The sequence below is a fragment of the Arvicola amphibius genome, chromosome 9, assembly GCF_903992535.2.
Source record: "Arvicola amphibius chromosome 9, mArvAmp1.2, whole genome shotgun sequence".
NCBI lineage: Eukaryota > Metazoa > Chordata > Mammalia > Rodentia > Cricetidae > Arvicola > Arvicola amphibius.
The window spans coordinates 71,478,554-71,494,032 of NC_052055.2; the positions used below are offsets into that span (position 1 = coordinate 71,478,554).

At 43.7% G+C, this 15,479-nt stretch overlaps 1 protein-coding gene across 2 annotated transcripts in view; it reads right to left on the reverse strand.

Moving 5' to 3' along the window:
• The window catches only part of Xpo5 (exportin 5), a 39,795-nt gene that overhangs the window by 11,268 nt on the left and 13,048 nt on the right, over nucleotides 1-15,479 (reverse strand). For both annotated transcript variants that reach the window (XM_038341349.1, XM_038341348.2), the window contains exons 9-20: nucleotides 13,508-13,607; nucleotides 12,382-12,465; nucleotides 11,535-11,660; nucleotides 10,399-10,489; nucleotides 9,907-10,035; nucleotides 8,084-8,214; nucleotides 5,382-5,537; nucleotides 4,071-4,112; nucleotides 3,562-3,651; nucleotides 2,592-2,791; nucleotides 1,271-1,370; nucleotides 338-519 (exon numbers count right to left, since the gene is read on the reverse strand). In XM_038341349.1, coding sequence (XP_038197277.1) covers nucleotides 338-519; nucleotides 1,271-1,370; nucleotides 2,592-2,791; nucleotides 3,562-3,651; nucleotides 4,071-4,112; nucleotides 5,382-5,537; nucleotides 8,084-8,214; nucleotides 9,907-10,035; nucleotides 10,399-10,489; nucleotides 11,535-11,660; nucleotides 12,382-12,465; nucleotides 13,508-13,607 — 1,431 coding nt within the window. The remainder of the gene's footprint in view (nucleotides 1-337; nucleotides 520-1,270; nucleotides 1,371-2,591; nucleotides 2,792-3,561; nucleotides 3,652-4,070; nucleotides 4,113-5,381; nucleotides 5,538-8,083; nucleotides 8,215-9,906; nucleotides 10,036-10,398; nucleotides 10,490-11,534; nucleotides 11,661-12,381; nucleotides 12,466-13,507; nucleotides 13,608-15,479) is intronic.

The window sequence follows — 15,479 nt, forward strand, 5'->3', positions numbered from 1 at the left end:
CTTTAATCCTAGCACTCAGGAGGCAAAGGCAAGCAGATATCTGTGAGTTCAAGGCCAGCCTGGACTACAGAGCGAGTTCCAGGATAGCCAGAGATACACAGAGAAAACCTGTCTCTAAAAACAAAACCAAAAACAACAAGAAAACACAATCAGAAAGCACTATTCCAATTGTGTACATTTAGAGTACGCCTTCCACAGAGGGGATAACTGTCTTAGAAAGAAAGCTCCTCTCTCAAAAGGACCAGAACCTAACTCAGCATCACCACTATGATCAGATATAAAGATTAAAATTTTGAGATTCATGGGGTTAAAATAAATACAAAATATTCTGACTCACCTTACAAGGGCAAGCAAATTGTCAAGAAGTCTCAGGATCTGCTCTGTGCAGGGGTTACGGAAGATTGGATTTCCACTAGGTGTGTAACCCACCAAAAACCCCCCAGCTCTGGCCTCTTCTAGGTCGGAAGGCCAGCTAGTTCGTCTCAAAACCCCGAGAATGCCATGCACACAAAAGGTTATCTACAGAGAAAAATGGGAAACAGCAGGGAGTGAGAGGCAAAGCATTATGTACTCATGGTGACAGCACAGCAAGAGAGGCAGAGAGAGGAAGAAGCCTGTGTCTCCCACCCCGGCAAGATTCCTTTCTTTTCTTTATGGTCCAGTTCAAGAGGGGTCTTTTCATTGTCACCTTGGGGCCCTGGTAGCTCTGGAAGCTTCCTTCTCATTAGGACGTCTTTCCAGGGTTAATGACCCTCTCATGGTACCTTGGATGAGCTCTCCTACCAGTGTGTTGAAATTGGTGTTTAAATGGCCACTTGACCTTCCACCTGGGACTCCAGAGCTTGCACCCTAGCCCCCAACCCCACATGCCAGGCTGATCTTGTGGCTTTCACCACAGAGGCTAATCTGTGTGCCAATGCACTGGAAAGCCTCAGGCCATCACTTAGGACTTCACATGCCAGAGAGCAATAGCAGGGAGGACTCACCCTGCGACCAAGTTCTGACCTACTTCCTCATTACACCTCCAGTCTTCCGAGCTACTTAGGAATCCTTAAAGCCAAAATAATGACTTCATAGAAAAGACCATCTGCTCTGTTGTGAGAACTAACTCAAGAATTCAAGACTAAAGAAGAAAAGAAAGGAGAAGCTTAGGGCAGGAGGAAATCCTGGGTTTCTCACCAGCATAGACAAAACAAATCTGAGAACTTGTCAATGGCCACACCCTACTCCTGCCTGTGGCAGTGCAACTTCCCATTCCCAGCAGTCTTACTCTGGCACGGTTTGCACCACAAGGATCCTCCACAGCTGGGTCACAGGCTTTCAGATCTGCACCCACATAGGCAATGAAGGCATCAATATCTGTCAGCACTCTGAAGGTTGGGAGAAAGAAAAGCACATCATGATTATTGTTAAAGACACAGATTTACTTTATTTTTAGCTAAGTGTATATCTGTTTGCCGATTTGTGCAGGTGGAAGCCAAAAGAGGCCCCTGGGTCCCTGGAGCTAGTTACAGACAGTTGTGAACAGTCAACTTTGGTGTTTAGCACTGAACTCTGGTTGTCTAGAAAAGCAGTAAGCTCTCATAACCACTGAGCCATCCCTCCAGCTCCTACATCATAATTCAAAAAACAAAACAAAACAAAACAAAAAAAACCCCAAAAGGCCAGTTTTTTTCCTTGGAGTGTTTGTTTGCATCTATGTCTGGGTACAAGTGTGTCTGATACTGCAGAGATCAGAAAAGGCACTGGATTCCTTGGGACTGGAGTTACAGGTGGTTGTGAGACACCATGTAGATGCTTGGAAATGGATGAACATGGAGCCTCTCCAAGAGCAGTAAGTGCTCTTTTAATATCTGAGCCACTTCTCTAGCCTCCCCCTTCCCCAGGATGGACTGAAGGCCTGCATGCGCCACAGCTTCCCTGTATCATGACTTTAAGGAAGGACAATTTCCTCTGCAAGAGCTAACAGCAGATATACCAAAACGTGACTTTCTTCCCTGGTGTGTAATCTTCCCGTGAAAGGAAGAAGACAGTGAGGATCAGCAGTTGAAGGTCATGCTGGGCCCTGTGGTTATTCTCTAAAGGCCAGCTGTGGTTACAGAAGACCCTATCTCAAGAAACCAAATTTAAAAGCTAACAGACTGTTAGACACCAAACATCAGTTTTTATAGTGAGAGAAATTTAATCATATGAATTATAAGCTACCATCTAAAAGTTTATGTTAATATCCCCACTTCCAAATATCACTGCATTTTTTTACATATTTATCTTGCATAAATTAAGAAGTTGACAAATAGGTTCTCTACTATGTGGACAACATAGGTCAATCATTGTGATTATTTCTCCAAAGGTATTGAGGCTGCATGGCACACACCACACGGCTTTACGTGCTCTTATGACCGTGCTCTGTCTCTGCCCACTGCTTCCCCCTCCAACCTCCACGAGCAAGGCCACATTGTCAGACAGGACATTAAATGTTAATGCTGGCACAGCCCCGCATCCTCACACCCCTCCCTCAGTCTGGCACAGCTTTGGAAACAGACCAGTTCTACTCAAGTGCAGTCAGGGTTAGTGGTCCCCAAGATCTGTACCTGCACATTTCTTCAGAAAGCCAGATGTTGACCACTGGTGCCATCAGCTCTTCTAAGAATAACTTCTGTCGCTCATAATTCTTAAATTGGTTACTAATGAGAACCAGGGCTTCCATGAGGGCACTCTTCTCCATCTGGGTCAGGAGCAGCTCATTGGAGAGGAGCTGTTTCACATGGCTATAAAGCATGTCAAAATTGGGCTGCATAACACAGAGAAAAAAGGCCTGACTTTCAGAGAGATGGGCCACTCAAGAATGCCAGAAAACCAAGACAGTCTCTGGAGATCAGGCTGTGTAATTTGTTATAATGTCTGTCTGTCTGAACAGTAAGGAGACAGGCCAAAGGCAGTTGTGCCTGGTGCTTTTCTATATCAGTGTTACTGTACCTTCATCAAAATCAATCTATTGTCTATACACAGAAGCAGCTACTATGCATTCAGAAGCAATTTCAAAGTAACTTTTTAAAGTGGGCTAATGTTAACTTTTTAAAGAACCTCCACAAAAATTGCTAAAATCTGCATCTGGATTTTCTCAAAAATCAGACAACCACTTGCAATAGGAATTGAAAACATCACAGAGTAAGAGTGTGTTCATTTATAGGAGTAAACTCACTCATTCACACATAAAAAATAGCCATTCACCTTGAGGGGCTAATTCAATTAAATTTTAAACTGTATCTCTAGGTCAGTGGTTCTCAACCTGTGGGCCATGATCTCTTGGGGGATCACGTATCAGATGTCCTACATATCAAATATTTACATTATGATTCATAACAGTAGCAAAATTACAGTTATGAAGTAGCATGAAAATCATTTAACGGTTGGAGGTCACAACATGGGGAACTGTATTAAAGGGCCATAGCATTAGGAAGGGTCCTAGGTAAAGGAAGAACACACCAACTCAAGCCATCTACAAAAAGGTCTCCAGCCACACAGGCCTCAGTGGTGATGCAGCCAGGGTGCAGCACTTACCAGAACAAGGTCAGGGTAGTCCCGACACATCTTGTTGATGGAAGAACAAGCATGTCTCCTCACATTCCTCACTGCACGAGTCCTGGGGGCCTAGAGAGACAGTCCCCAAATGCAGAAATATCAATACAACTCATTAATGTAGCTGGAAAGCAGTGACAGTCAGTGGATTCATGATCTCCATAAACCTGTGTTCAGATCTGCCCCAGATGCCTCCAGAAAAACACCTTATGACTACATGTTTTGCTAACCCCTCCATACACCAAAGAAAAAAAAAAAAACAAAAACAAAACCAAGATTAAGTATGAATATGAGGTATCACACTTAAGCTTACAAGAAGTTAGAATCCTATAATTTAACGAATCGTCTCTGCTGGGCATGGCGGCACATGCCAGTAATCCTAGCACTGAGAGGCAGAGGCAGGAAGGCTGAGTTTAAGGCCAGCCTGAGATGCACAGTAAGACCTTGCTTCAAGAAATAGCCCAAAATAAAACAGAAAAAAAGGGTCTTACCTTACTTTCTCCAACAGTTTCAAAAGTAACAGATGAAAATAGCTGCAGGGAAAAGAAAATAAATGTTCACTCCTGTGTTTTTAAAAGAACATGGATTCCCAACAAACACTGCAAGCGTATTCTTGGCGTCAATCTGGTGCCAGTGGAGGCAGCAGGAGGACCTTCCCACTGGTGTCATGGACGTCAGAAGTCCACTCTTTCAGACATCTCTGTAAGAGGCTCAAGAGCCCCATCTTGACCTCTGCAACATTTATAAAGTAGAAGGTGGGGACTCTCAGACCCATCGGCCAAGGACATATCTCTTTTCTATCTTTAAACAAGAGACAGACCACCTGAGTCCATTTTGTGACTGGTCCTCCGCTCCTTCACTGAAGCAGTGAGGGTGTTACCTCAGCCTCCACAGTAGAAGGCCACTCGCCTGAGGGCAACTCAGAAACCCACTGGACTTCTCTAACTCTCCGTGAACTTCGTGCGGCTGGCATGTGCACAGCATGGTCTTCCTCTCCCGAGGGGGCTCTTCCTCCTGGGATGGGCAGGCTGGGCTCCTTACTCTGGGCACTGCTGCTCCACTGACGCTGGTGCTGCACTCCCTGCTAGAGCTGGGCCCTCCCAGGTGTATGCGCAGACCGTCTCCCATGGTTAAATGTCTAGCCTTTTTTGTTTTTTACATTTATTTATTTTATATGTGTGAGTGTTTTGTCTGCATGTATGCCTACATCACATGCTTTCCTGGTGACTGAGACCAGCAGAGCGTCTAAAGGGTCTCTGGCACTGGAGCAGAGGTTGTGAGCAACCACGTGGGTGCTGGGAACTGAACTCTGGCCTTTGCAAGTACAGCAAGTGTTCTTAAGCAGCACTCCAGGCATCTTACACTTACAGTCTTGGTATGAAGTTTAGACATCTAAACTCCAATCGCCGTATTGGGAGCTACCTTAATTTTAACGCTTTACATTAACTTCAAATGCACTGAATCAGAAACCTGAAAAATTATCCAGCCTCTCACAATTCCCACCACCAATCTAACACACTTGGAAACCTTCCTTAGCTCTCCTTTCTGTTTCCTAGCAAGAAAGCTTATTCACTGCAATACCACATGGGTAGGTGCAGCGTCTGTTGATGCCTTTCTCCACAATGGTCCTGAGCACTAAGGTACTAGCATAGCGCCCGATCCACAGGAAGCACTAAGCAAAATCATCTAATAAATGAACACATACGGCTGCCTCTTCAACAATTTATAACATATACTTTCAAACAGTTACAAAATGTGACTCACGTTTTAAAATAAAATTTGCAAAGAAGAAAGGCTTATACCTTGGAGAAGACGTGGGGCAGTAACTCAGGTTTGTATGTGACAAATGGGAAGAGTGCGGAAACATTGGTGAGGACACAGGACAGGATGAGAGGATCCTTCATCTCAAAGTTCAAAACCATCTGCAGCAGTTCTATCCCATCACTCACCGGGACTTCCTGGGACAGACAGGAGAAAGAAGTCAATAGGACCACCACCACCACCACAGGCACTGCGTTCTCCTTCTCCTTAGATCTGAGGCTGTAAATATACAATACAGCTGGCATACATGTCCGAATCAACCGCACACACAAGTGGTGTGTTGTATTTTGCTGGGATTGAACCCAGAGCCTCATGGAGACTAGGACAATGCTCTACCACCAGCTAAGCCTCAGTTCTTCCCCCTCTGCCCCTACTTTGTGTCTTGAGACAGTTTAAGTTTGTCCAAGCTGGCCTTGAGCTCAGTCTGAAGGCCAAGATGACTTTGAACTTGTAGTCCTTCTACCTTAGCTTTCCAAGAAACGGGGATTATAAGCCTGCAGTATGATACCCAGTTTATACACTGCTTTTTAACTATTAAAATCTAAATCACTATCCCATTTTATTAAAAATATTTCTGCCGGGCAGTGGTGGTGCATGCCTTCATCTTTAATCCCAGCACTTGGGAGGCAAAGGCAGTCATATCTCTGTGAGTTTGAGGACAGTCTGGTCTACAGCATGAGCTCCAGGACAGCCAGGGCTACAGAGAAATCCTGTTGGGGCTGCAGAGATGGCTCAGTGGTTCAGAGCACTAGCTGTTCTTCCAGACCCAGGTTTAATTCCCAGCACCCACATTGCAGCTCACACTTGTCTGTAATTCCAGTTCCTGGGCTTCTGACATCCTCACACAGACGCACATGCAGGCAAAACACAGATAAACATAAAATAAAAATTAAAAATTACATATAAAAAAGAAACCTTGTCTCCAAAAACAAAAAACCAAACAAACAAACAAAAAAAAAAAACCACCCAAAATTCCATAAGTTACTACATCACAGAAGGGATATATCATTCCCACCAGACACACACACACACACACACACACACACACACACACACACACACACACAAACACACACCCTTAGCTAGAGATCATAGAGATCACTGCAATTGAGGACTGAAGAGGCAGAATTGTGGCAGGACTGCCACAAGTTCAAGGCCAGCCAGCACAGCCATACACTGTCTCAAGTAAATAAGTAAAATAAATCCTTTTGCTTAATTTTCTAATTAGTTTATTTGAATAAGAGATTTTAGGGGAATGACTAAATCTGTTGGGTCAAACTCTATTTTTCTTTTAAGATTTATTTTTATTATCTCTCTGTGTGTGTTAAGCTGCTTCTATTTGTCGTGGAGGCAAAAAACAGGCAGCCTGCAAACTGTCACACTAGCAAACAGAGGCAGGCTAAGTTGTCACCTGCACACACACACACACACACACACACACACACACACACACACACACCCTGGGACAAACACTAAAGGCTTCACAAGAAGATAAAACCTTATCAACCACGTATTCACCAAATACTTATCTCTCAAGATTAACTTTAACCCAGGGCTGAGCGATAGCTAAGAAGTTAGGTGCAAGATCCGAGATGAAATCATCAGCAACACGGGAAGGAGGAAAATGAAGGGCCCACTATAAAATCCAGCCACAGCAACCAGACAGACATCATCAAACCACGAGAAGCCTATCTCCTGCTTCCAAGCAAGATCAGGCCCCCCATATTTATATGCCCACTGAAGTGTCTGAACTAAAGAGGACGGAAGGAGTCAGCAGGATTGTCTCCCTTGACTGGTAAGGGAAGTTTTTACAGCACCAGATGCACCAGACTTACGCTTAGGCCAGGGTTTCTGTTTGAGGGCCCTGACTGTCCTTTAACTTACTTTGTAAGCCAAGCTGGCCTTGAACTCAGAGACCTGCCTGCCTCTGCCTCCAGAGTGCATGGATTAAAGGTGTGTGTCACCACCACCCAGCAATGAATTTACTCTTTTAAATGAGTATAACACTACCTGTAAATAAACACAACTTGGAAAAAAAATGCAGAACCCAAGTAGGTTTTGCTACGTTATGGGCCAAACTGAAGAGTGTCTTCATTTCAAACTGAAAAGCAGATGACAATAGTCACCCTGAGATCTAATTTGAAAGAGCTTGTTTACACAGCTAAACAAGAACACATCATGGTGCAACTACCCCAAACTACCCGTGGTTTAATTATTTTAATTTAACTAATACGGACAGTACAGCATATGTGGCTATCTGATGACTTACAGCTAAGGTAATGCTCTGACTGAAGGCGAGCAGGCGACTATCAATATTACCCTGCACCCAGTCCAGATCTTATGCTGCAGTCTCGCAGTGGAGAATGCTGATTTATGAAGAGCACCTCTTAGGATGATCCCTGTTTCTGTCACCGTCCTGGCTACAGTTCAGCCTCCATGTGGCTCCCATGCACTAACAGGCTCAAGCAGCCATCCCCTCAAAATAGACACTAAATTTGCAGGCTTTAGAGTCACAGCTGAGCTTGGTCTCTGTTCTACCATGTATTTTGTGTGCACCTGAGTATGTATTTACCCTCTCGAAATCTGTTTTCTCTTTTGTAAGATGCACATCCATGTTTCCCTATCCATCTACCAGCTTACAAAAGATCAAAAATTATTCAGTCAGCATAGGAAAGTTACTTACTTCTTTGTCTATTGTTCGAAACATATGGTTGATCACACTTTCCAAAAAGAAAGTCATAGCTTCCCACTGCACAAATGATGACGAGAAGATGGAGCAGTAGCCTCCCTCTCCGGCTCCAGCTGCAGAACACGCTTTTGAAACACACATGCAGATACTTATCAGTGTGGTAGGATAGCAGAACACAGAGACACAGCCAGGGGCTCAAAGAGCACTTGGTAAATTCAGAGGAAAAAGCGCAGAGGTCTGACAGCTCTCACACGTGAGGAGCGAGAAGGCTGCTCTGCTCCCCAACCTGTTTCCACAAACAGTCTGCTGAGACTGTGCATGTAAGTACACGTGTGGCTTACAAAGCACCTGAAAAATATTAATTGCTACCCTTGTTAGATGGCAATCTAGGGGACTCCAAATAATTAATATTTGAGATCATAAAGAACTATTCCAGCCAGATGGTGGGGGCGTGCATACCTTTAATCCCAGCACTTGGGAGGCAGAGGCAGGCAGGCAGATCTGTGAGTTTGAGGCCAGCCTGGTCTACAGAGTGAGTTCTAGGACAGCCAAGGCTACAAAGAGAAACACTGTCTCGAAAAACCAAGAAAAGAAAAAAAAAAAAAACTATTCCAAGCTAGGGCTGTTGCTCAGTGGTAGCATTCTTGTTTAGCATTTATTTACAAGGTCCTGAGTGTATCCCCTGCGGTTTAGGAGTAGTGAGGGCATGGATGGGCATTGGAATCTTAGCACTCAAGCACTGGGGGATGAGGACAGTTGAATCTGAGACCAGCTTAGGCTACACAGCAAGTTCTAGGTCAGCCTAGGTTACACAAAGAGACCTTGTTCCAAACATATATATGCAAGTACTCGCAGACACACACTCCAATACCAACAACAGAAAGAAAAGAACAATTTTTCCAACAGAGAAATTACTTAAGCTATAAAATGCTGCTTCACATCCGATAGCCTCCCAGCAATTCTCAGGGCTACATCTAGAGAAATGTGCTAGGGTCCAAGTTGACAGAGACTGCCAAACCAGATGACCCAGGAAGAAGCCACAGACAGAGACGAACAGGTTGACAGCCTCCATCAAGTGCTGCCTTCAACAGTCAAGTCACCTCACCTTCACAATGGAATCAAGACACTCACAACTGAACGCCAAAGCTCACAATTCAAATCCTTAGTGATTTGGTGCTCTTAGTGACCATCGCCTGGCATGACTTTCCACTTATATGTCACCTCTCCTGCTTGATTAATCCCGCCCACAAGGCAAGAGCACTAGTAAGAGAATTAAGGTGAACAGACAAGTTGAACTGGCTGCAGCGCTTGCATAGGGGGCAGGGATTTTGGTTCCACGTAAAGTGAGACTGCCCAAAGGCTCTGAGGTGCTTCATATGGTAAGTCCTTGAAATGGTCCTGCTAGGACTAACCAGAGATTCTTTCCGAATTTAGGGCTAGTACTATATATTGGCACTTGGTTGAAGCAAAAGTTAGGTCTAGAAAAGCATTTGATTAATGGTGTCCCTGAAGGTAAACATTAAAAACAACACCTGTTGATTCTATTAGAAGAGAAAAACAAAGACAAAGCTTACAGGGATATGGTGGCTTCACCCTAATCTAAACAACAGCTGCATACCGAGTATTATCTATTTTTTCCTCTGTGATCAAAGGAAAACATTACCTAGGGGAAAGGAGGTAGGCAGTGGTCAATGGGATTTTTTTTTTTTAAACAGTATTAGCAAACTGCTCTGATATGTAACTCTGGCTTTTCTCCTATACATAGTTTTCCTACAACATTAACATTTAGCAATAAGACAAAAAGCAGAATAACTAACAGTTCACAGGTCCCGTGTCAATAGGAGCCGACAGCTGGTACTTGAGCCACTCTGCGGCCATTTGGAAGCTGGTCTTAGTATCCAGGCGGCACACCCATCTTAGCACTTCGCCTTGCTGGGCTCGGGAGGCTGACAAGAGAAGAACATGAATCCACACCTGGCATGCAGTACTCAACAGCCAGTCGTTTATCCAGCTATGAGGACTAGTTTGACATTCATGGTCTAGATCCAACAGTGGCTCATTATAGGATTCTTGAATTCAATTAAAGATGGTCTGGCTGCTGTGGAGAACAGCCTTATTTCTCAAAAAGTTCAACATAAAAGGGTACTGGAAGGGATAAATACAATTCATGGGCATAGAACAGTGTTGAAATGTGGCAGCATCCTTCTGCAAGAATCTGGAACTTCAGACTGTTTTCCAGGTTTGAAGATGCGTCACAGCCACAATCACAGCACAAAATGCCATTCTGAGAGTGCTGGAAGGAAGCTTACCATTGAAGAAAGCATTGAAGTCCTCATCGCTATCAAAGTCAAACCGAGAATATTCACAGCTGGGGCTGTCTGTCTTAGAAGGAAAGCCCATCTGGAATAAGAAAGACAATTGGGGAAAAGAATGGACCTACTGAAGAGTATGTGACCAAAGTCCTTCATGATTCACCTAAGAGGAACTAAGGGTTTGCATGACAGCAACTACCCCAAATCCAGCCAGCTCTCCAGCTCCACTCTAGACAGTAATTAAAGGAGAACACAGCCAGCCGATATGCTCTTCTAGATTCCTCAGGGACAACAACTTCCAGGGTTCGTTTAAGATCCAAGTATGAACGTAGCTCAAGAAGAAGTACTAATTCCTTATAAAATAAAGCTGAGGGATCAGCAATTGCTTGTTTCATCATATTACACAACCAAGCTGAGTATGATGGCACACATCCACAATCCCAGCATTTGAGAAAAGACAAGATGATCTCCAAGTTCAAGGATAGCTTTAGCTACACAGCGCTTCCAGGACAGACTGAGTTACAGTGAGACCCTGTCTCAAAAAACAAACCAAAACATAAAAAAAAAAAAAAAAAAAAAAAAAGAGAGAAAAGTACCATAAAACTAGAACACAGTATGTGTTAGATAAATTCTTGAGGAACTAGAGTCCCACTCTATGACTTTACAATCTACAATGAGGGCTAGGGTGTGTTTGTATGTATGTGTGCATCTTGCCTAGCATGTATAAGGCCCTGGAAGTAAGATAAGAAGGGAGGTCCTCCAGCTGCAGTTCTTAGCAGATCTGAGAATTTCTATAAACAAGTCTTTGAAGGGGGAGCAATCATAGCTGCTACCCTCATTCCTCACATGCATTCCCAACTTGCACATGCCCTTCAGAAACAATCCTTAGATATGATTCCATCTTAGAATCCACCTGGTTCTGTCTTGCATTTCCAAAACGGTCTACTAAATCTGCTTTTAATTCCTCAGCAGCGATTAGCTCATGGCCCTGTTCTTTTCTTAGGACCATTCTGAACAGCTTCCTTCCTCAATAAGAAAACTTTCTTAAGAGGATTTAAAGAGACTCAGTCATGCCAATCAAAGTCCTATGTCTGCTCAACAACACTCTGCAATTTAGGATTACCATTACTTACCTTAACTAAGTTGGTCATGGATGCACGAAGATATTTTGGTATTATTGCTAACAGCGAAGGATCACGGGATAGAATCTCATGCCTGAAGAGGGCTCCCCAGGTCATATGAGTGGAAGAGCGTAGAAACTAAACCAAAACAAAAATCCATACAGCTTAGCTTATGGGTTTGGATATGCCTTGACCAAGATTGTTACTCAGCCTAACATTTATCAACAACCATTTTCAGGAGGAAATCTCTGCATTTTGCAATCACTTCTGCAGTACATCAGCAATGGGTGACTGGATAATGACATGCAGAGGCAGGTGGGTCAGGTGTGAACCCTTGGAGCATGGTAAGGCTGTCACTTAACCCTTTCTCTGTTCAGATGGCACTAGGATCACATAGCGAATGTAATCAATCAAAGTAACACAACTCACTAATCTTAGATTTAAATTTTTTCTTGTTTAAATCAACGGGGCAACAACCCATCTCATGGAGCGCAATCAGAAAGCCACCTGTGTGACCAAGACAGTGACATGCTAGAGGAACAGAGCCAATAATCCTTTCATAAAATGTTTGTTTGTTTGATTATTTATTTACTTATTTATTTATTATTGTGTGTGGCTCTGTGTGTTACAGCCAGAGGTCAGAGGCCGCCTTTCAGAAGCTGGTTCTCTCTCCTGTCACTGTTAGTCTCAGGGACTGAGCTCACACTGCCATGCTGGTGTAGCAGTGCTTCTTACCCCCAGCCATCCTTCCTTAGGTCCAGGGACATTTGCACACACGTAGGAAATACTCCACGACACAATACTTAATGTCAGTTGACCATACAAAGTTTGTTAAGTTATTTGTATAAAGTTTTTTTACCTGACTTGGATGGGTTGTGAAAGCAAGAAAAGATTCCAGGTACTTTCCAAAGTTTACTGGTGTTTGTATATTAGCATCTAAGCCCTAAAGAAGAAAAAGACCACATTAAAGGTACTGAGTAGGAAGCAGCTGAAGGAAGATGGCTCAGGGAAAGTAGGGGGAATGAGTAATAAACAGATAAAAGAAATAACATTTTGAAGACTAGATGTATTGGTACACGCCTGTTACCTTAACACTAGGAGAGCCAAGGCAGAAGTATGCTGAGTTTAAAAATAGACTAAGCCGGGCAGTGGTGGCGCACGCCTTTAATTCCAGCACTCGGGAGGCAGAGGCAGGCGGATTTCTGTGAGTTCGAGACCAGCCTGGTCTACAAGAGCTAGCTCCAGGACAGGCTCTAAAGCTGCAGAGAAACCCTGTCTCGAAAAACCAAAAAAAAAAAAAAAAAAAAAAAACTAAATTACAAAGAGATACTGTCTCAGAAATTTAAAACCAAGGCTAGAAGAAAACAGTAGTAGCTGGGTGGTGGTGGCACATGCCTTTAATTCCAGCACTCAGTAGATAGAGGCAAAAGAATCTATGAGTTTCAGGCTAGCCTGGTCTACAGAGCAAGGTCTATATAGCAAGTTCCAAATTAGCCAGAGCTATTACATGCAGAAACCCTGTCTTTAAGAAAAAAGGAAGAAGAAAAAAAAGATTATTTCATCAGACCTATTCTATTTATAATTTTGTGACTCAATCTGTTAAATACCCATCCAATCCAGGTATGGTTACAGTTACCTTTAATCACAGCTCTGAAAGGCAGAGGCAGGTGGATCTGTGAGTCTGAGGCCAGCGTGGTCTACATTGTGAGTCCCAGGCCAGCCAGGGCTACATAGTGAGATTCTATGTCAACAAACAAGCAAACTGCCACCAACAACAACAAAAAAAAAAACATCAAAGAACCCAACAACATCAACCTACGCATCCACGCCCACCTTTTTATTGAAGATGATTTACTGTATAGAATCATGTAAAAAACTGGTAGAGCAATGCCTCATCAATACCGTCAGTGAAGTGGCAGTGCTTCTGATTCCTAAGTAAATGATCCCCCAAGCAGCCCCATGCTCTCCAGAGCACACTTGCTCACCAGCAGTGCACACAGAAGATTGCCCAGTGCACATAACACCTGACAAAGTCTCTTCAGGAAGAGGTAGTGTTTTTCTTCCAAGCCTCCTCCATCTGCAGTCCTGTTAAGGAAGAGAATTGTATGATTAGTTACATGTCAACAAAAGCAAGGAGTCCCACCAGGAAGAAGTTCTACTGACTGGGCCTCACCAATACAATCTTAGTGTTTACTAAGTCAAAACAACTACAGGCCAGTTGTGGTGGCAGAGTTCAAGGTCAGCCTGGCCTGTAAACAGAAGGCTGTCTCAAAAAACAAGCAAACAAACAAACATACAACTCAACAAGCCAGCATGGTGGCACTTGCCTTTGACCCCAGCACATAGGAGTCTAGCTAGTTCCAGATCAGCCAGGGAGACAAAGTGAGACCCCGTTTCAAACAAACAACGAGTGACAAAACCCAGCTCTGATGTGGGATATGGTTTCAATGCAGCTTCTTGCCTCATCATTATATACTCTGATCTGGACACGATAAAAGTACTTAATACTTTAGGACTTGAATTGTGTGTAACTGATGGAGATAGCACACACACACACCCAGAAGCAGCAGCACAAAAACACTGGTTGAGACCCAGGGAGATCTTGCAGAGATTCTCAGCATTGGAAAACATGGCATTAATGTAATGATTACTTACACCAGGGATCAAAAAAAGGATAGAATAAAAATACTTTATGTCTTCAGCCAGTCAGATGGCTTAGTAGGTAGAGAGAGGCACTTGCTGCCAAGCGCAAAGATTTGAGCTCAAATCCTGGGACCCACTAGGTGGTAGGAGAAAACTGGATCTTACAAATTATCCTCTGATCAAATACATACCATAATGTGTGCCTGTGTATACTTCCATGCAAATAAAAATAGATAAATATAATTAAAAAAATATTTTGTTTAAGCATGGTGGTACACACCTTTAACCCTAAGAAAGACAGGCATTTCTTAGGATTCGAGGCCAGCCTGGTCTATGTACTGAGTTCCAGAACAGCTTGGGCTATATAGTGAGACCCTGTCTCAAAAAAACAAAAACAAACAAACAAACAAACAAACAAAAAAAACCCAAGCAAAATAAAGTGTCTCACTTTCCTAAATTTCCTCCAGAGTTTAGGTCTATAATTCATCCATAATCCAATAGCTCTCATAAAAACACACACACACACACACACACACACACACACACACACCAAAAGAGACTATATCTGAGTTTTTTTGTTGGTGAAAATTAACCTAAGACAAAGATTATTGAACCTCAGAAGTAACAAGTCATGCGCATTGCAGAAGCAGTAACTGAGACCTCAAGGCAGGAGGATGAGAAAACCCGGTCTCAGGGGAACCAGAGACTGGAGGGATGTAGACAGACAGCATACTCTACAGCCTGCCTATTCTGAACCACAGCCTTCCTAACTGCGGGTGGGTACAGCATGTACCAACTGGAGACCTCTGGGAGCATATCACAGTTGCTACAGATTTAAGAGCTAGACCTTAGGAGCAATAACCACAGCGATAGCCAAAGATATATTTTTTTTATTAAAAATTTCCGCCTCCTCCCCGCCTCCCATTTACCTCCCCATTCCCTCTCCACTCCCCCTCCCTCTCCTGTCCATAGAGCAGTAAGGGATCCCTGCCCTATGGGAAGTCCAAGTTCCTCCCCCCTCCATCCAGGTCTAGGAAGGTGAGCATCCAAACAGGCTAGCCCCTCACCCCCCCCCCCCCCCGCAAGCCAGTACGTGTAGAAGGATCCAAATCCAGTGACATTGTCCTTGGCTTCTGCAAGGGGTGCTCCCACCCACCGAGATGGTGGGGCTGATCTAATTGGAGCTAACCAAAGCCAGCTGGACTGGGACTGAAAAAGCACGGGATAAAACTGGACTCCCTGAACATGGCGGACAATGAGAGCCAAAGATATATTATTCAGGTAACAGAATTCCTTAAAAACAGATGCATCCTT